Genomic DNA, 22,595 nt, shown 5'->3' on the forward strand with positions numbered 1-22,595 from the left:
TGCCTGCAGTACCCATGGAGGCCTGAAAAGGGTGTTGAATCCCCACTGGGACTAGAGTCACTGATGACTGTGAGCCACCATGTGGGTTATGGGAACCAAATCGGAGTCCTCTGAAAGAGCAGCCAGAGCTCTTCACGGCTGAGCCATCTCTCCAGTCACTCTACCCTCAACCCTTGTGCTCTTTTTGTTAATGTCCTTTCGATTTTGTTTTTGAGATAACATCTCATTAGGTAGCCCTGGCTCGCCTGGAATTCACTAAGTAAACTAGGCTAACTCCAAATTCATAGGGCTCCTTCTGTCTCTGCCTCCTGAGTGTTAGGATGAGGTCATGCAATGCCATGCCCAGCTTCATGCCCTTTAAAGAGGAAATTCAAAGTGAGAGAATAAAAGGACTATATAACAGAGTCACTGGTGCAGCCCCATCCGGTCAAAACCCAGAAAGCACCATGACGAGTGTGAATAGGTGCACTTGTTTGCAGAGCTTTATGCATTCTCTGTCACACACAACTGCAACATGAGACTCCTAAGTGTGCCTGCCTTCATGAACTTAGAACGGGAAGCCTCTGAGTGCTCCTGTCCATGTGTGAAGTTCTATACCTGTCAGCCTCCAGCACATGCCCAATGCAATGACTGCACCTGGACTCGGTCCTTCACGTTAGATGAGTGAGTGACCACTGACCTTCAAAGAGTGGTGACCACACAGCAGATCAACCACGGAGGGCCTGAGATTCAAGAACCCTTGAAGCCCATTTTTCATCTCATCAGCAAATGTCTCCAGTCAGTATTTAAAATTCATCGAATATCTGACTAAGTGTGGTCACCCAAGCCCGGCTCATCTTCAGATTAAGAATGTCCAAATGAACAAGAAGTTGAGACTGGCCAGTGAGATGGCTCATCGGGTAAAGGTACCTGGATGCAATCATGTACACATGGTGAAAGGAAAGAAACGTCTCTTGAAAGCTGTCCTCAGACACAGGCGCACAGATACACACAGGGAGACATACACACAGGGGAACGTTAAGAAAATTAAAGTTGAGACATACTGAAAAGTTTAATATTTTATCAAATTTCCAGACACCTTACCTTACAGATTAGCCAGGAGCTCTGTGTTTGGATGAATCGGCAAATGGTGTGCACTGAAAGTGACTGCAGTGGAAAACTGTTCTCTGATCTCTCCTTCACTTGGTCTTCCCAGAGGATGGATTTCAAGTTTCAATAAGAAGCAGAGCCTGGCATTAACTAACATAATGATCACAGAAATTTGAAGGCAGCTGACTTGCATTGTGCTAGTGCAAGACCTCACACTCAGGAATCTACCAGTACTCGCTGAAGGCATGCACTGAGTCATTCAGAGCCACAGCACCAATGCTCCTCGTTCAGACTAAGGAATCAGAGAATGGTAATGATGTAATGGAAGAAGTGTACTCAATGGCTCGTAAAAGTACAGCTCAATTTTCTGGTTTTTCTATTTAATAAAAAATTATGTCAGATACATCCTGTTTTTCGTAAATTTCTCCAAAAGAAACTAAATTCAACAATTTGAGGGAAAAAGAAGTGTTTTACTTTTTTTCTGAATGTATTTGTAAATCCTGTTTTGTCATCCACACCGTGCATGTAAGCACCATTATATTTCTGTGACCTGTGTGCTACCTAGGGACAGCAACAGCATGCACTCATGTTTTTAGTCAGGAACTCAAGAGTTAAGAAACAAATCCCAACAATCACGTACAACTAAACAACTGAATAATTATGAGCTCATATTCCACTGTGTCTGCCCTTCTTTAAGTTCTGGGTATCACCCTGGTAACTTTCCTGAGGTGAAGACTTAAGGTGGTGTATATGAAGGTCACCAAAGCCTGAGACATAAAAAGGAAGCAATTTCTGTCTATGGGTTTCACAGGCACAACAAGCACAGGAGTGAAGTAGTTTTTTAAAAAGGTTTTAAAAAGTGAATATACATATGGCCTATGAAGCAAAGTCTAAGTTACAAGTGTGTACAACAGTGGCACTGTGCTGTGAGAAGTATTATCAGGTGTATACACACAACTGTCCAAATCTACAATCACATATGCTTCTTACTGCTGCTTACCACAAAAAGATAGCCTCGGGGCTTCCCACCAAGGCTCAAGTTTGGAAGGAACCTAGTATTTTCCCACTGGCCCAAAGTCTAATGAAGATTCTGTAACATGAATCAGAAACTCTGCTTTTGGTTTTTTAAGGAAATAAAAAATGTAGTTTGCTACTAGTACATAAGTTTTCAGAACTTTCTGAAAATGTTTTGGGGTACTAGGCAACTTCCAGGTAGGCTTCTGCCTGCAGATGCAAACGTCTCACGGCATAAAGCAAAGTATAACAAAGTCCACGTCGGCTTCTTTGCACATCTTCACCGCTCGTCCAGATGGCTCCCTGCTGTAGACATACAACCTTTCCCCACTCTCTAAGACTCAGGGTTTAACCAAAAGCTCTAAGGTCAAACAGAAAAGTCAAAGGAGAAACTGATCAGCAATGCCAAGTTCTCGTGCTGGTGAGAAGGTGGCACTGACAGGCAGCCTAGACCTCACCACAAGCTGATGAGTGTCTGTGGGAATGTCAGGAGTCGTCGGGGGACTTGCTGCAGAATCTGCTGAGGCAGTTGGGTCTCACAATGCTTTCTGATGACCATTAGCAGAAGGCTTTGCAGTTTCTGAATCTCTTGAGGTATCTGACAAGTGAAGCTTGTGAAGCCCTGCAGGAAAATAGAACACGGGTGAGAAAGAGCAGAAAAGACCTGCTTAGCAGGACAGCTTTCTTGTATAGGTTGTGATATGTTATCTACAGCTTTCTGGTAATGAGAGCCTTCTCCTCCCTGGAGGCAGCTCTATGGAAGTTACGCCTCTTTTCTAGGACTGCCCCCTCCAATGACTGGGTGACAAGTGGGCATGGCTCTTCTCAATACGATGGGGTCCTACTATTTTTTATTTTTTTTTTTGAGTGTGTGTGTTCATTTGTGTGTGTCTACAGGTAGAAGCCAGAGAACAATTTTGGATGTCATGTGAAATGCCACCCACTTTGTTTTAAGAAACAGGGTCTCCCATTAAACCTGGAACTCACCAAGTAGATGAGACTGGCTAGCTACCAAGCCCAGGGAGCCACATTCCCAGTGTTGGGATTTTGTCTAGCTTTTTTACATGGGTTCTGGGGATCAAACTGAGGCCCTCATGCTTGTGTAACAAGTAGGTTACAGACTGAGCCATCTCCCCAGATCCTCAGTGTGGCTCTGATGTGATGGGGCCTACAAAGCATAATACCCCATAGGGTCAAAGGTGTCAAAGCACCCTTCATCTCTTCCTCCTCCTTCCCACAAAAGCCTCTTCCCAGTAAGCTAGCTTGTTCTCATCCCAAAACACACTGCCTAGGAAGCTAAGCTGATATAGATACATGACTTTTTTGTTTTAAAACACAAAACGTGTGGCAAGAATACTCAAAGTGAAACCTATGACATGTAAGCGTCTACAAGTAGTGCATCCTCGGGAAAGACCACGGAAGAGCACCCATACTGCTCAGATTTTTGAATGCCCCCAAACTAAGTTAGGGGGTAGGGTGGGTAGTCATTCTAAATTTCCAGATAGTAATTTTCTTATTAGAAAGCTTTATATAACTCCTAAGCCAATAAAGTCTTCCTCCCAAATTTAAAATCTTTATTACTTACATAACTTAATGAAAGAAAATTTGAGCTTGAGCCTATAACTGAATTAGACAAAAAAAATCATTGTAAAATAAATAGTTTAATCCCAGAAATAGCCAAACCACTAAGTGATCAGAGAATCTCTGAAAATTAAGACAAAACTGGTGTGGGAAGTCTTTCTGTTTATATGTTGCTTTTATTCATTAATGAATAAATCTGTTCCAGCCAGTGACCTAGCAGAAATAGAAAGGCGGGAAAACGAAACTGAAAGAAGAAGAAAGAAGGCAGAGTCAGTGAGATGCCATGTATCCGCCAGAGGAGAAAGACATGAGCTGTTAGCTGGAACCTTGCCGGTAGGCAACAAGACTCATGGTAAAATATAAAATAATAAAAATGGGTTGATGCTAGATGTAAGAACTAGCTAGCAATACGCTTAAGAAATTGGTCAAACAGTGATTTAATTAATATAGTTTCTGTGTGATTATTTTGGGAGTCTGGCCAGCTGGGAAATGAGGAAGCAGACTCCTACAAAACAAGACATGCACTGAAGAAAACTTGCCAGGAAAAAGGTAAGGGGAGGGATGGGGCACAAAGGGCATACTTGCCACACTGCCCTGGAACCATACTGTCTCTGGATGGGGAATATGTGCAATGCTAAAGACCAAACCCAGGACCTTACACATGGTAGGCAAGCGTTCTACCACTGAGCCACATTCCTGGCCTTGAAACTACTCTTTTAAGAAAGAAGACTTAAGTAGGTTCACTTCATTTTTATTTTTTATTTTTTGGCTTTTTTGAAACAGGGTTTCTCTGTGTAGTCCTGGCTGTCATGAAACTCACTATGTAGACCAGGCTAGCTTCAAACTCATAGATATTCACCTGTGTCTGCCTCCTAGATGCTGGGATTAAAGTTTGCACCTCCAGGCTAGGTTTCACTTCTTAAATCCGGGTGTGACACAGGACATGCATTCTGATATAACTGCAATCTTTTCATATGTAGACCTCCCTAGAAATAGTCCCTTGGTCACCACCACCACGATGACTAGTGTGCAGATGTTCTCTGAAAATACCTGTTAGGAATGAGCTAATGAAGTCAGATTTAACATCTTTGGCCATTTGAGCCTATATTTAAAGAGGATCTTTTCTATACAAAGAATAGCCCCTAAAGAATATACAAAAAGATAACAGAAAACATTTGAAAAATAAAACAAACACGGCAATTGGGGGTTTTACTCAACTCTTGAAAACTCCATTGTGTCTTATGGTCAGATTGCTAAGATGACACAGAGGGCCTTTGGCCTCTGGCAGGAGCTCCACAGAGAGACGCCAACACTGATGCACTGGCCATCTCAGCCATAGCCAAGTGGGAACCCATCTGAGGTCCTAGCTAGAAAAGAAGTTTCAACTAGACATAAGACTGAGGGTTTCTTGATTCCTAGGCATCTGGATACTTTTAATGTGCCCAGTACTGTGAAATACAGGCATTAAAATTCATAAATTATCTGGCGTTTCAGCTGAGATGAGATGTTTCATTTGAGGGTAATATTTCAATCAGCTGTCCCCTCACAGTGTACGCTACAAATAAAACACACATGGAGCAGTAACCTGGTAGATTTTTCTTTAAAGGTCATCCTTTCAAACATCAAGGTCATAAAAGTTGGCACTTTGAAAAGATTTATTGCTGCTCCTGTAGTTTAGCTTTCTGAAATTGGACTTTAATGAATCTATAAATATGCTACTTCTTAAAATATCAAAAAACACAGCCTATTTGAAGCAGAAGCATTCAAGTGGTATCAGGCAAATGAGTTAATGCCAGGGTTTCCTATATTTCCTACAGGAAACCACCACCTTTCTTTTCTGTTATGGAGGTAGATGCTACAAGCCTGGGAGGCTTCCAGGGTGCTTCTCATCCTAAAGCACAAACTCTGGACTAAGTTCAGCATGAGTGTAGGAGTAAACACAGCAAACATACATCACTTAAAGCAGACTTTGATGCCACCACACTACACATGACAGCGTACATGACAGCAAACCTCCTGTCCTGTCAGTACCAAGAATGCTAACATTGTTTTCCAGAGTTATTTGGCTTATTGAATAGAATTATAGGTTGTTTATACACTTAGAAAATTCAAGCCTCTCCTCAAAAAAAAAAAAAAAAAAGCTTGAAGCAAACAATAGTAAAAGGCATCAACAGCAGAAAGCAAACCTTTAACACCAAGTTGTTCTCACCTTTATCATGATAAGAACAAAGGGGCTGACTGCCAGTCCCAAGTTCTTAGGGTGTCGTAGGCACTGTACTAAGGCCCCATAAGAACCACCACAATTCCTACCCACACACCTTACAGATGAGGGCCTACAGTACAGTACATGATTCCAATCCAATCACAACCAACACATGAGTCAAGAATGCAAATGACAGCCATGAACACTTAGAAACTAAATAGAAACTCAAATGTCAAAGTCATGATTAGCAGAAAGAAACATCCTTAAACCTCAAGATTACCTAGGGCCTTGAAAAGTTCTTCTCGTACAGCTGACGTGAATTTTCTGACCAAACACAATGTTGTCACAATGGCAAAGAGTAAATTGTAGGATAATACAATATAGAAATTTCCCAGCCAATTAAATCTTCCAAAGTCTCCAAGTAGATCAAATCTAGTGATCCCTGTTAAAAGAATAAATAAATAAAAGTCTTTAATAAAGTGAGGTGCATTCATATCCCTAACAAAATACAGTTGAAAACAGGTCAGATTCCACAAACTTTCTCAGATATTTGTAGGATGCTTTCTCAATGCCCTGGGAAGGCTTTGCCATGAATCATGTGACTGTTTCCTAGCAGGTCAACCCAAGCCAGCCCCAACCTTCATGCCTGTACCTGCCACTGCATGTGATACACGGAAGAGTGGCGTGAGTGTCTATCACGTATGTAGAGTCCACGCCCGAATAAAGAGAAAGCTCAGGTGCCATCCACTAGAGCCTGTTCTCCCCCACTATTTCCATAGGAATGACATCTATTACACTCCTGCAACCCAAATTCCAGTGGCAACACCTTACACATTCCTATTTTTTACTGATTTTATTGAGCTATAAATTTTTCTCTGCTCCCCTTCCTGCCTCTCCCCTCCCCTTCAACCCTCTCCCAAGGTCCCCATGCTCCCAATTTACTCAGGAGATCTTGTCTTTTTCTACTTCCCATGTAGATTAGATCCATGAATGGCTCTCTTAGGGGCCTCTCTGTTACCTAGGTTCTCTGGGATTGTGATTTGTGGGCTGGTTTTCTTTGCTTTATATTTGAAAACCCCACCTATGAGTGAGTACATATAATAATTGTCTTTCTGGGTCTGGGTTACCTCACTCAATATGATGTTTTCTAGATCTATCCATTTGCCTGCACATTTCAAGATGTCATTTTTTTCTGCTGCACCTTACACATTCTTAGTGCTCATCACATAAGTGAATAATAGGACCATTTCCTTTCAATCTACCATTGGCAGAATTTAATGCTACCATTTACAAAGTAAGAGAGGAATGTCAGGAATGTGTGAAGATTGTATCACACATGGATTTAACTTACTTAATTCAATCAAAGACACATTTAAAATCTTTTTAACTGAAAGAATATTTAAATCAGTATGCGACTCAGGCCAAAACTTATCATAAAGAGGGCATGAGTGGCAGGATTTTCTGGTAAATAAATCCTACCAGTCAGGTGGATAAATGGAGTAAGAAAGGCCACGGCAGGCTTGAGGAAGACACTGAGGGACTACATGGGGCTATATGGACCTACAACAAGAGTTACAAGAAGAAATAGCTACTTCCTCTAGGTCTATACAAACACAGTTATGTACTGCATATGCTACAGGCCATTTAAGAATTTTATGGGTGATTTCAAAAATACCTTTGACTCAATCTCACATCATCAACTGGCTTTTGAATTTGGCTTTCTGCCTTGATCCAACAAACTTCCATCAACTGCAAGCCTCATAGAGAAGCTTATGGGCAGCAGAAAACCTCCCTATGCAAACAGTACAGTAAGAACAGGGCATTTCAAAAATAGCTCCTAAGTCACTCCCACCTGGAACCAATGTATGCAAGTTTGAAAGACATTGCCGAAGTGTTTTAAAAATAGATGAAGATTAATGAAGACATTAGATAATACCTTACAAAAAGAAATTTAAAAACCAGATACCAGAAAAGCCTTCAGTGCCTGTCCTGTATTGCTTTAAGATGATGACAACTTTGGCTTCAGTCTCTCAGTGCTAAGCCTAAAAGAAAGGACTTTGTTTAAAAGAATGGATGCCTAATAAGATACCTTACTTTTCAAGCTAGTTATGTAAACAGTTATGGTCCTACCAACACAAGCCTTAAGGCTTCAGCAAACCCAGGACTGGCAACTGAATTGATCCCAAGAGTAAAGATCTCCTTAAGTGTCTGGTAAAAGCCATAGTCACCCTGTAAGAAAAGCACACTCAAACTTCTGCACCTAGATGGTTCCCAAAGGACAAGCTGAGTAGGCCCTAGAAGATGTCTATTACTATGGGTAAGTGAAAAAAGAGAGGACTAGTGTAGATTTAACACACGTATCTTGTGTTTAATGTGTGCATTTGATTATCCATTCTTATATGTACCACTGACACTCCATACAGACAAATCACTTGATACAAATACAAAGTCTACTATTTTCTTGTAAGTGAACCTGTGGTGTGCAGACAGCACTTTGGACCCCTGCTGTCAACAAGGCTGTAGATAGCTTTGCACCGTCCTTGAGGAGCAGAGCTGGGAGGTCAAGTCAGTCACATCAAGCACAGAAGTGCTAGGACAGTGAGAAGAGTGGACACAGACCCTAGAAATGAACCCCACTTAGAAAATAGAAAGTTAGGGTCCAGCCCTAACAGGATATCAGGTGAAGAACAATCTCGAGCTCAGGGTATTTCAGCAGACATACACAGACACCCAAGAGGAACAAAAATGCCAGTTCACAGTGTTGGGTCTGAAGACACTATTGGTCCAGATGCACTTTAGGAAAAAAGAAAAACCGTTCAACCAAAATATTCAGAATGAGGATTCCAGGAGGCAGGATCGCCATTTTGGACTGCAGTAGAGGTTAAGAGCCAGTGGCTGGTTGTTTTGCTTTTCTGACCTTCAGGTTGAACCCCACTAACTGTCTATGAGATTTTATTAATCGTGCTACACACACACACACACTTGCACTCACGCATGTACACAAAGAAGTTTCATTAGACAGCAATAAGGCACAAGGTCATGTGACCTGGGTACTACAACACTTTATGATAAGCAATGCATTGCCTCCCCCACAAGGACTCAACCAAGAATGTTTCATGAGTAATTCCTTCCAAAACAACCTTTTTTCTATTCACAGTTTTAAAAGAACTGGTGCACAAAATACAATGACTTTAAGAAGGAGCAGGTTGCCCCACCCACATCGTAAGTCAATATAACGCATGTTCTCTCGCCCACCTGAGTCAACTTCTACTCTGAGCAAGCATGTTCATGTTGGCGAAACTGCACGAGGCCATTCAGAGCATTTGTAAAGTATGGGACACAAAGGGCCTGAAAGTGATGTTATCAGTAAATTATACAAGCTGGCCTAGTACACAAACATCTGACCTAAATATCCGTGATTTTAATGTAAAGGTGCCAAAATAACATGTGTTCTTATTAAATTTATTAGCTAATTTGCATTAAAAATTAATCTCTAAACTCATATGATTAGTTTCAACACTATCCTCACTATGTTTCCATATACTTCCCCTAATTAGATTTATGAAAAACATTTAGCTAAGATAGTCTATAAAATAAGCATGACTTAAAGACAGTAATGCAATAAAATCCGCAATCATTCTAAACATCCATGCTTTCAGGATTGGTATAAGCAGGCACACTGCATCGATTGTCCTGTTTATTAGGAGGAAAAAAGTCACTATAAAATTAAGCTTCTGCTCTGTGGGTAGAATGAAAGATGAAAATTAAAAATCAAAGACTAACTTCTAACATCTTTAAATTTTTATGTAATTAAAATCTTTAAACATGTATTTATCTTATGTGTATGTAAGTTTGTGAGCATGTACATGTATGTGCCACAGCAAGTGTATGGGAGTCAGATGACAGCTTGTGAAAGTTGGATCTCTCCTTCCACCATGTGTGTGTTCCAGGGACTGAACTCAGGTTGTCATATTTCGCAGCAAGTGCCTCTACCCATTGAGCTATCTGGCCAGCCTCCACTTAATAAACATTGCTTGTTTGTTGTTATTTTGGGGGGTTGCATATACCAGACACTAAGGAAATCAGATTGGTCAGTCTTACTGTGAAAGTATGTTTTTGTTAAATTATATCCATAAGAAATATAACTATAGGCTTCAGGTACTAGCCAAAAGGTAATAGAGGAGACCATATTTTCTCACCTACCTGAATAAACTTAAAAAGTGGATGTAATATCCAAATAATGGTTTCGAGACCCTGGTCATCAATACTTCTCCCAAGTGCAAACAAGGCCATTACCCTCCCTAAGGAGGAAGGACTCAGAAGTCAGCATGAGGATGGCTTTGTGAGCAGAGAGCTGCTTGGAGTGAAGTTCAGCAGAGCAGAACTGAGCAGAACACCCAGATATGACTATTACAGCAGCTACAACCTGTCCTCTAGTTCAGAAGCTAGAGGAAAGATTGAACCTACTACAATTTTTAAAAGTCTAAAGCTGACCTATAAAGGAAAATCACAATATAAACTGGAAAAGCATACTTGACAGGATTAAGAGCTGGCTAGATACTACAGAGACTGGCATACTCAAAGACAGCAAAAGAACACAAAATAGAACAAGGAAACTAACAATGTCAATGAACTACACTGATGCCCAGTGGCTGATGATGCACTTGCTCTCCAGAGTCCCTGGAGTGGAGTTGCAGAGATACTTGGCCTGTGACATTCTAGCTATGTAAAAAAGAAGACCTGAGTTTAATTCCAAAAACAATGAAAGTATAAAGTCAACCCCTGGGTGTTGCTGGCCAGCCAGCCTGACTAACCTACTCAGATGAGCCCAAAGCCTCTAAAAAACCCTATCTGAAAAATCAAGGTGGACAGAGTAGTGTGGGAAGTCCTTCTGCATATGTGTTGCTTTTATTGGAAGCAGCTTTTGGCCCATATATATATATATATATATATATATAGAAAGTAGGCAGAGTCAGGGAGATGCCATGTAGCCACCAGAGGGGAAAGACATGAGCTGCCAGCTAGAACCTTGCCGGTAGGCCATGAACCTTATATAAAATACAAAATAATGGAAATGGGTTAATTCTAGATGTAAGAACTAGATAACAATATGCTTAAGCTATTGGCCAAACAGTATTGCAAATAATATAGTTTCTGTGAGATTATTTCAGGAATCTGGGTGGCCAGGAAACAAAAACGTGGCCTCCAACTATAACAGAGTCTGAGGAATGACACTTGAGGTTGACCTCTAGACTATACTCATATGCACAAATACATCAACACCTACATGAGTGCATACACATACCACACATACCCACACACATCAATGTACACACAGTCTCTATAAGATTAAAATCAAGGATAGATTCCTTGAAGAAATATTGGTTTAGGGATTGACAGCTAGAAATATTTCAAATTTGATGACATATATGCATAATGAACTCAAAGAGCAAAAAAAAAAAAAAATCTGAGGAGGATCCTGCCTAAGCATATAATAATTAAACTGCTAAGCCTTCTTTAAAAAAAAAAAGAATAGAAATAGTGATCAGAAAAAAATTCTTGTCAAAACAATGTAAAGGGGAAAACAATGCAAAATATTTTTAAAATATGTGTGGTTGTTTGAAAATGGCCCCCAAAGGGAGTACACTATTAGAAAGTGTGGCCCTGTTGAAGGAAGTGTGTCACTGTGGAGGTGGGCCTTGAAGTCTCTTTTTCTCAAGCTTCACTCAGTGTGACAGTTGACTTCCTGTTGCCTGCAGATGTAGCACTGTCAGCTCCAGCACCACCTCTGCCTGCACGCTGCCATGCTCCCTGTCACCATGATAATGAACTGAACCTCTGAAACTGTAAGCTAGTCACCCTCAATTAAATATTCTCTTTGTAAAAGCTGCCATATTCACGTGTCTCCTCACAGCAATAATAAACCCAAACTAAGACAGTATGAAAGAAAATAATCTAAAATCTCATGTTCAAAAATACCTTCAAAAATAAGGCAAAATAAAGACATCTTGCACATCCAAACAGCATGGGATTTATTATTACCAGCAGACTTGCACTGCAAGAAATGTTACAGAAATTATACTACAGAATTATAGTAACAAAAACAGCATGGTACTGGCACAAAACATATACACAAATGAGGTAGAATAAAAGACACAGAAGTAATCCACTGCCACCTGGTTCTTGACAAAGGAACCAAAAGCACTAGAGAGAAACAGCCTCTTTAACAAGTGGTACCAGGGAGGCTGAGTGTCTTCAGTAAGAACCAAAACTAGATCCTGCCTCTCCTGCATAAAATCTACTAAAGAAGAGACTAAAAACTGCAGTGTAACCAACAACTTTGAAGCTACTAGACTAAAGGTAAGAAATAAGATACAGGCACAGGTTTTCTGGGCAGGACCACATCAGCTCAGGAAACAAAAGCAAAGGAGACAAATGGGACTGCATCAGACTAGAAATCTGCATAATAAAAGAAACAGAATGAAAAAGGCCTACAGAAAGGGAGAAAATTCTTTGACATCTATTTGTTTAACAGATTAATATATAGAATATATTTTTAAAACTCAAAAAAATAAACACCAGAAGAGCAAATAATTCAATAAATGAACAACCGAACTGTTCTCAAAAGAAAATTTTAAAATGACAAATAAACACACACACACACAAAAACTAACCTCTTTACTATCGAAATGCCACCAAGATTCCATCTTACCTCAGAGAGAACTGCTTTTTTTCAAACAAATAAAACAAAAACCAAAAGCAACAAATGCTGATAAAGGTGTAGAGAAAGGAAACCTATTCACTGCTAGTTAGAATATAAATTATTCTAGCCACTATGAAAACCAATACAGAGGTTTTTCAAAAAGTTAGAAAATGAACTTTTTTAACATGAATATTTTTAACATGACTAAAAGGAGACTTCAGAAAAGAGTTACAAGTAATGTGCACCACTATCATAATTACAAAGTGTCCGTTCACCAGGGACCCCACATTTATGCATCTAACCCAAGCTTTAAAGTATGTGAAGCAAGCAGACAGACATACACAGAGAGAGGCCCACAATCCAACCAGTGTTTCCACAGTCCTGCTCTCAACGCAGTCGAAACAAGTGGACCCAAGGATCCAGAGGACGTGAGGGCACCTGCCAGCCAGTGGACCCAACACTGAAAAACGTAGCACCAAGAAGATGCGAATGTCCTTTCCTTCCTACTGTGTCTTGCCTACTCAACTAGCTGAAATGATGCTATACATGCAAAGTGCATTCCTTCACATTGACATCAGCAAAGAAACTAAAAAATACTAAAAATCAAATTTCTTAAACATCCCCAAATGTTTGGAAATAAAATATCATACTTCAAAATATCCCATGAGTCAAAGAAGAAATAAAAAAGTATTCTTAACAAAATTAAAATTAAAATGTTCTGTATAAAGGTTTGGGGGAGATGCAGTGGAGAGGCAGCAGCAGGGAGCAAAGGGTGGAAGTAAAGGGGTAATACAGGAGGGGACACAGCAGAGGGGGCAGCACAGGGAGGTAAAATGAAGAGGGGGGCATGACTGCAATGGGAAAGGGGTTGCAGCCAGCAACACTTAGATCAGAAAAAGACCTCAAAACTCAGTGAACTCAGCTCCAATTGCAAGAAAGAAAATATACTCGAAGGACCAAATCAGTGAACTAGAAAGTACAAACAGAAAAATAAAATAAAATCAAAGCTGCTTCTCTCAGAGGATCAATAAATCAATACATATGTATGCACACTGTTCAGGAAAAGAGAAAGAAAACACAAAAGATCTGTGTCAATGTTGAGTCTCTACTTCTACTGCTGGCTGAGGGAGCTGCCCACAGATCTGACACTGTTGCTGATATTAACAAAGCTTGTTCAAGCTGAGTAGAGCTCTTTCCATAAAAGAAACTGAACTGTTGCTAAACCTTTTACAAAAAGTAAATTTCAAACCAGATGGCATCATCAGTGAGCAATAGAACACTGAAAGAGGAGAAACAAGTCTATGACAACCACCCATGGAAATTCAAGTGCTTCTGAACACATGTAGTGAGGAAATCATCACATACACAAAAAAAAAAAAAAGAAGCTTCAAAAAAAAAAAAAAAAAAAAAGCAGGGGAGAACCACAGAACAATGTTATCAAAAACACTGAAGAAAAAGTCCTCAGCCAATTTTCATCATATTCAATCCAAAAAAGATAATACATCATGACACATGGAGCTCACCCAAGAAACAGCAGGCTAATTAATATTTGAGAATTAATATAATTCAACATATTTTGAGACTTAAAAAGTGTATAGTTGTCTCAATAGATGAATAAAAGGCATTTAACAAAATTCACCATCCATCTTGGTAAGAATTCCAGCAAAGTAGGGAAAGAAAGGGGCATCCTGAACACGGTAGGTGACAACTAGAATACCTCAATTAACAGACAACAGTCGAACCCTTCCTGCCAGTGTATGCAGTGCTTGTCAGGTTGCTAGGGCTGTACCTCAGTCTGTAGCTCTTAGGTCCAATCTCCAGTGCTGCTAAGAGAGGGGGCTGGAAAAGGGAGGGAAAGGAAGATGAACAGAGAAGGCTGGATTTGTACCCCAGGGTGGGCACTATCTATACCACCGTGGCCACCTGCAATGTCCTCCTTCTGCTCCCTCCAATGCCACCAAGATCATGTTATTGGAAGGCAACTGAAACACTCAAAGGGGACGACACAGCCAAACAGGGAGACTTCTACATTCATGACAGTGCCATGGATGGCGAGAGTACAATTCTTTCTGTGTACATAGTAAGCCATAGATTTTCCTTTTAAATAACTGAGGCGAAAGTCACATCATGTATAATTAACCACTTTAGATAAACAATTCAAAGGCATTAAATACCTTCTCCCCAGTTCCAATGTAAGTGTACCTCTCCACAAGGCATTTATTCCCTTGAGACTCTCTCTTCACCCCTGTCCCATCAGTAGAATCATATGGCATTTGGCCATTTGTGGATAGGCTGTATCACATGACATTCCAAGTTCTATCTACCTTGTGTCGTTTTTATTGTGGAAAAAGGCATGCAACACAAAATGTACCAATATAAACATTTAATGTACAGCTCAGTACTATTAATAATAGTCAACTTTTACAACAATCACCACCAAAATCCTTTACCATGCAAATCTGAAACTACTCCCAAACCACTTTCCATTTCTCCTTCCTTTGACTTTGGTAAGCACCACCTGTCTCTGTCTTTGTAGACTAGACAACTGTTATTCCTCTTGGAATCAGAACCCCACAGTGTTTGTCTCTTGATTGGCTTTCATGGCTAAGTAACATTCCATTTGAGGTGCTGCATACCACAGTTTGCTTGCCCTCTTATCTGACAACAGGCTGTTTCCACCCTTAGGCTATTGTTGTAAGGGTCTTTTGAGATAATACTTGGTCAAACAAGCAGAAAGCCTGAAAGTGATGACGTGGACAACTGAGGCAAGGCACGTGGAAATGACTTCATCTACACTGAGAACAGCCATCCTCAACAAGAAACTTTCTGGACATCATACCATAAGCTTACGAACTAAAGCTGTGCAAGCCAAGAAGATGCCAGGGCTCTTGTCCTTTAAGGAATGTAATGTTTCTTAAGAACATCAATTCAAATCAAAGTGTAATACAAAGTTGAAAGTACAAGAACCTGAGACATTTCATCTGCAACATAGGAGTTTACCTCAAAGAACTAGGAGTCTTTGGGCAATAAAGAAATGTCAGGGGTTTTGGGAGCATGCAAACCAAAGCTTAAAGATGGGGACCTGTGTCTGAAATGATCATTTTTTATGACTACTTACTTGCTATAAACTCACTTTGTTTTAACTGAAGGCAATTTAATGAAGTATTCAGGTAAACTTCAGTATGTGAACTCAAATATAAACTAAAATCCAATGACAGAGAATAAAAAGGAGAGTCTAAGAAAGAACCAATTTTCAAAGATGAAAACATCTAGCCCTTTCCTGAAGGAACTCTTCAGAAAAGGTCCAGCAGTCTCCCAGAGACACTTTCTCTCTTTTGGTCTGGCTTCAAATCTTACCCCACTCTCCACAAAATCAGAAACAACAAGAAGGCCCAGAACCCATTGCTCCCGTGTGGATTCCTCTCAGGAGTTCAGGAGGGAAACAGGTGGATAGGAAGGAGTTGGATACAAGATGACAGAAACACTGCCCTAACTTTCACGTGCTCTGGCCTCTTGGATGGAAGTGTCCCAAAGACTAATGAGCTCTGCTTTTACAATGACCTGTGCAGCTCTCATAGTACTGGAAGGTGCTATCCAGTGCTGGAGTGGGAGGGGTCATCAACAATCTTACCAGCCGTGAACCCTGTGAACTACAATAACAATCGTGAGATAAGCATATGGGTGCAACAACGACATGAAAGTTATGGAGGCAGCCAACCACTTTTTGATTGGATTTAAGGCCTACTCCGCAGAAGGAAATGGATGTCTGATACCACAAATCTGACCAATAACCCATGGTTGGAGAACTTTATATTTCTATTATTTTCTTAAATGGACATAGTATCAATCTGCCCCCTAAATTCATTATCTCTATATTCATAGATTTGTGCAGCTCTCAGACTTCTTCATCAGAAAAATTTCCTTGTGCAGTGAGCAGCAGTTAACATAGAAAGTCACAGCTGGTCAAAATCCAAAAGAACGCTCAGTCACAAAGGGAACATCCATATCACAGCTCCCAACAGGGCTCTGAGCTCATGAAGGAAAGAGTCAGGATTTGTAACATGAGCTCAAAGCAGCTGTGGTTGCCATCATGGAGTGGGGATGAGCTCATGAGCCCCACCCACCTTGGCGGGGAAACTATTGCCAGCAGATCACTTCTGAAGAGGGAGAGTTTACTTTAAGAACTTGGCCCCAGGTATGCTGAACATGCTCCAGTGGATGGTTCTACACTAATGAGTATTATGGCAACACAAATTGGCATCAGTGGGTTTTTAAAAAAGGATACAAAGTTGAGAAAGTATGGATCTGGGAGGAGTTAAAGAGAGAACAGGAAGGTAAATATGATCAAAATACATTGTATATATATAGGACAGTCTCAAAAAATTAATGAAAATACTGTTTTAAATTAAAAAAAATCATAGTCAGAAGCCTCTTCAGTCCAATCTAATCCTTAATACTCTTCATAAATGTAATCTATTCATATATTTTTTTTTAAATTTTCTACAACTGAGATGGCCTGTTCCCATCTCAGAGTTGACTGTATGTGTCCACTGGAGATACTCAGCTAGGTTAAGGCTCTTTATTCTTAGTATAAATGAGACCCTTACTATAACTGCCGAGTTCTGACAACATCTTCACTTCACATTTTAAAGCAGACCCAAGGCTCCTTCTCACCAGATGATTCCAACTGGAATTACTTTCATACAAGCTAAAGCTTAGGAACTATACCAACAGGCAGCTACATTTTGACTGCAATGACCAATGTGGCCTGTTCCATGCAGAGCACTGGAACACATGGAAAGACAGGCAGACAATAGCTGAGAACCATCACTAGCTGCTCTCCTGATTCTGGCATATAATGCAGGATAGTTTTAGCAATTCCTTATTCTTAGAAATCCTAACCAGATCTAAAAATTTAATGCTCAAACATATAAGGAACATTAGCAGTCAAACATAAGTTAATTAAAACTGCTTATTTGTTATTATCTTTTATTCAACTAGATATAATAACATTATATACAAATTTTCCTGAGAAATTTTCAGTATGGATCTTCAAACTACTTTTACATAGATTCTATAATTGGAATATATAAATTAAACATATGTTTCACATCTGCCAGGGATGGATATCTGTAAAAGCATCATTTACTTCCATCTTACATTGAGAAACAGGAAGCAGGCAAAGCCCACAATGAAAAGCAACAGTTTACGCAAGTAAATGACTCTTCAAGAAACAGAGACTTCTAACAAAGTCCCCAAATCAAGATGCAACAAAATAGAATAATCCACCTTATCTCCTGCTAGATGACAGATTACTAGACTCAGATGAGAAGATACCTAAAATATGTATAAGCTGATCTAAAGGGTATTTTTGTTTCAGTATCATAAATACTTTCTGTAAGTCAGCCTTTGAACCTTGTATAACTTATAAGTTATAAGTACAGAAAAGGTTTTTAAGATAAAAAATAAAACTAATTTTGAAGCGTAATCAGCAAATGTATTTCAAAGACCATTGTCTGCACCTGAAGAAAAACTTCAGCAGAAGAATAAAGAAAACCAACCTTCATTTGTTGTCTCCACAGTGCATGATAAAGAGCACACTGGCAACCATGTGAAATATGTTTTTCAAAACAGAGAAGGCTGGGCATCTAGGGATGACTGGTTCACTCTTCTGAATTGACTTTTAACAACCACCTCCGCTAGTCCCACTCAGACCGTATTAAACAGCAGTCTATTACTTAAGAACATCCACTATGCCAAAACAGAGACTCTTCACAACCAAAGTCTGAGCACACAACACAACAATGCGCCAGATCACAGGCGGCACAACAATGCTCTTCCAGGTTTTAAAGGGCTGAATGCAAAAACCTTATATTTGCTACATACAATAAACTACATTCATTTCATCTACTTAAAATGCCCGCTCAAAATAACCCTCACTCCTTCTTTGTAGCAAGTGATAAGCTTATTAAGTTATTTAGTGGACATTTTTCAATGAATACATTTCCCTCATTCAAATGTAGCAAGCTATCTGAGAGTAATGCTTCAATGAGCACGTTATGTCACATCGTGCACTCAAACCTTGAGCTGGATGTATGGCAGTACCCATAATGCAACAATAGCAGCTAATGATTTCTAAAAGAAATCAGCTACAAGAAAATTTTCCTCTTCTTTTTAGCAACCAGATTACCAAACTAACTATGGTACTCTGGATTCAGTGTACTTTCAATTCATAGCTGAAATTATCCTCTTCACCAAACTATCACTGAAATAGAGAAAAGTTGTATGTTAGGTTCTATATTTTGTTTCTCCTAATGACAGATGCTGTGGGCTGATCTTACAGGAGCAAAGGAGACCATGCCGAGGTCAGATCTCCTTGTGAGAGGCGAGGAGAGAGGGACATTTTCACAGCTAGGAATGTGGTTAATGCATCCTCTATTCTGGTCTCAAGCTTTTCAGCTGGTGCGTCACAATCCTGCTCTTCAGCAGGGGCACACTCGCCACAGCTCTCTGTATCTCACCTTCTTAAAATCAAAGACTCAATCCTAAAGCGTTAACAGAAGAATTACAAAGTAACTCTCTAGTTTGCATTTCCCATAATACTAAAATAAGGCTTTATCTCTAGCCTAGAACTTTGCTTTTTTCATGCTGCGGAAAGCCTCTGTGAATCTGTTAACGTATTTACTCTTCATCCATTCAGTGCCATTGGGCATAACACGTAGTGCAGTGCGTGCCGCTGTCTTACAGGGCGCCACATGACTCACTGTACCGCAGCGCACTCCACTAATCCTGTTTGGACAGCTGGGTCCAAGAGCTTCTCAGCTGCATTTTAATTGTTCCATCTTTTTTTTTTCTTTTTATTTATCTCTATGGCAAACTACTCAGGAATTTGTCAGGCTTCAAAAAGTAAATTTCGCCATTAATTTGTTTTCTTTGTATTAAGTCTATACTAAGCATGTGATTTTTCTCCCACAAAATTGAAATACATTAATGGTTATCAATTACTTTTAAATAACACATTATAATAAGTAAGGTTTGCAAAGGTTTAAAATGGAAAGATGGCTGATCACTACCATTATCTGCTTGACTGTCCTAACAGATGTAGCATTTAGCTTCAAATGGTGGCATAATGTGTATCTTTCAAGATTAGACGCCATAAGCAGATGCGTCCTACTAATCAAACATGAAAGAGACATAACCACTAAACAAATGGCCCATGGAAAACAGGTCTCTTTAACACTTACACTTGAATTCTACTTTTTATTGAAACAGAAGACTTTGGAACTTTAACACTTACACTTGAATTCTACTTTTTATTGAAACAGAAGACTTTGGAAAATTTAGGAAGAAAACCACTTTCTGACACAGCTGCAACACTGATGGCATGAGCTTCAAATTAAAAATGGAGGCAGTGCCTGAGTTAGAGCAACTCCCACGCCTGCAGCTGCTATTGAAGCCAGGGCCAGAGTTCATAGATGAAATCCATCTGGTCGTTTTCCAATCATTAATTTCCAAAGTTAAAACCTAAGTCTAGAGAATTATATAGAACTGCCTACAAGAAGCTTCTGCCTGAAATAATGTTTAGCCAAGCACAGCCTAGAACAATGCTTTATAGAAAGAGCCAAATAAATGACTTACGACGCAACTCTTTCAGTGACAAAAACCTGTCTGCACACTGACAATGTAAGGAAATGCTATGATTGGCAGGCACGTGGAAATAACAAGACAAAAAAGAATCTTGGAACTGGTGTGTGCTCCCAGGGCTGCACATCATGCTCAGCTCTATTTTCATGGACACAAAGCAGCTTAAAGTAGGTTTACAAATTTCTCCTTTTTAAAAGCACACACTAAACTATACATCTGGAAAGACATTTCATAAAAATTATTTTTATATTTTCTAGGCATTAAGCTTTTTTAAAAGTCACAAGTTTCCTCACTAGAAGATTCTTTCTGCCCAACTTGTGAATTAGTGAGGGAAAGAGTCTATTGTTTAGGAAAGGAATGCTTTAAGTGCTTAAAAAATAAATGGCCTTTGTTTAAGAAAAGCACTTGCTTTGGTACAGCCCTAAACACAACTCAAACACAAAATAATATAAGAAGAAGTATTACATCTTAAAGATGATTTTAAAAAACTTTTCCAAGCAAAAGTTAGAAAGATTTAGTAAAGCTATCTATAAAGATAATGATTTTTAATGAACAGTTCTCAGTCAAATTTACCCAGTGTTCTTGACATCACAGGCAGAGCAGAGCTCAAGACTAGGATTGACACACAATTCCCAATGATCTGTGGAGAGAAAAGAAGGAAGTGAGTAATAAAACAGCAGGGGCAAAGAGAGACAGCACTCAGTACAGGGCAGATACCCAGAGCACACTAACCATGAGGGTAAAATTTAAACAGAATAAGCCTTTCCTTTAATTTTATAGAAATTAAAGTTATTTCTATGAATTCCACAAAATACACATAGTATAGGTACAAATACAAAGTCAAAGAATATTTAAATCATACACATTTTATATTATTGATGCGGTTGTTAATTTGAAGCTTTGACAATGAAATAAAAAAGAATGCCTTTGGACTTCTGACTAAATATTAAAGACAGATTGCTGACAAGTTCTTTTATATAATATCTACTCTGACCTGTTTGACTTTTATACAATTCAATCTTAAATGTGAAAACACTAGAAACCAAAATATCTAGACTCTAGTAATTAATTTTTCAATGTATCTTCTGTTTACTCTTTCATCTTCAATAGGAAGCACTGAAAATACCAATTAGTATTTATAGTCTCCTCAACTAGGCACTGGCTACTGATTGACTTTTAAAAATCTGCACCTTATACATCTGGGTCGGCGGATAGACAGATCTGTATGTGTATGTGATATGTATTATAGAGGGGGTTCTTTGCCATATATACACATACATACAAACACACTTTAACTAGGCTGTAAATACAGACTACATAATAAAAACGGAAATGGGCCAGCAGCTTGTAACCATTCTTCTTAGGCAGCATGTGAAAATATTTTACAAAGACATATTTATTATGTAAGATAAGAGCCTTTATTGTTCTGGAGCCAATGACATATTGTATAAAGTCAAATTAGCCTCAGACCACACTGTTAATAAACAGAGCTCTTCCTTCTCACTTTAATTATTCAGAATTGAAATACTTTGTCTTAACTACTTGTAGCAACTAAGTTCTTCAGATTTCAAAAAAGTCCTGAAGTACAGTTAGCATAGTCCAGGTTACTCATTAGCATTATGTTTTCTTTAAGAAGAAAAACGGTCCTTTCAGGAGCATTCCACAAGGAGCTACCAAGCTCTGTAGTTCTGTGCATTTACAAGTGAATGGACGCAGTCCAAATTACACAGAGCACATCCTTTGCCACTCACTCAGCATTCTGAAATCTTCCTTTGTGTGTCTGCCGCTTACAAATACCTATCAGCCCAGATAAGCCGTTCAGGGTGATGACTAACGAAGCCAGAGGAAAGCCGCCAGCACCTACAGCTCTGCCTACCTTTGTCATTGTTGTGTCGTCCTTCTTGGGTGTAAAGTTTCCAAAACATCTGAGGCTATAGAAACCAACTACAGAAGACACCATGAGATAGCTGTAAGAATGAAGGGAAAACGCTCCAAGGAAATGCACACTTCCCCAAGTCTGAAGCCCACAGGAAAAACAAAACACAACAAGCCACTGAGGCTTGAGAAGGACTGACTTGCTTTTTCTTCTAGACAAGTGTCTTACTAAATTATCCTTGTCCCAGGAACTAGACAGAAAACTTGTTAACAAACGTAACATTCAGCTGAAGAAAGGATACAAAATCAGAATGATTTCAAGTGCAGCTCCCACAAAGCCAAAAGTGGAGAGAGAGGCGCTTCCTATCCCAGGCCCCTGCAGGGAAAACACTCCTCAGAACCAGTGACACCATTACACAGACAGTTCCAACTGGAAACATCAACCTTAGAATAGCGTGAGTCTTCCAAAGGATGACTGACCTAAGC

The 22,595-nt window shown here is 39.5% G+C and overlaps 1 protein-coding gene across 4 annotated transcripts in view; it reads right to left on the reverse strand.

The window, feature by feature from the left end:
* Positions 1-2,199: 2,199 nt before the first annotated feature.
* Positions 2,200-22,595, reverse strand: part of Lmbr1 (limb development membrane protein 1) — a 133,686-nt gene continuing 113,290 nt past the window's right edge. For 3 of the 4 annotated variants that reach the window (XM_050119920.1, XM_050119924.1, XM_050119923.1), the window contains 5 exons: positions 22,412-22,485; positions 22,111-22,201; positions 20,808-20,874; positions 6,168-6,329; positions 2,200-2,725 (listed from right to left, as the gene is read on the reverse strand). In XM_050119920.1, the coding sequence (XP_049975877.1) occupies positions 2,640-2,725; positions 6,168-6,329; positions 20,808-20,874; positions 22,111-22,201; positions 22,412-22,485 (480 nt within the window). In that variant the 3' untranslated portion in view covers positions 2,200-2,639. The remainder of the gene's footprint in view (positions 2,726-6,167; positions 6,330-20,807; positions 20,875-22,110; positions 22,202-22,411; positions 22,486-22,595) is intronic. The other variant, XM_050119922.1, reaches the window with a different exon arrangement.

The sequence above is a fragment of the Alexandromys fortis genome, unplaced genomic scaffold (assembly GCF_014885135.2).
Source record: "Alexandromys fortis isolate MF-2015 unplaced genomic scaffold, M_Fortis_MF-2015_v1.1 scaffold_177, whole genome shotgun sequence".
NCBI lineage: Eukaryota > Metazoa > Chordata > Mammalia > Rodentia > Cricetidae > Alexandromys > Alexandromys fortis.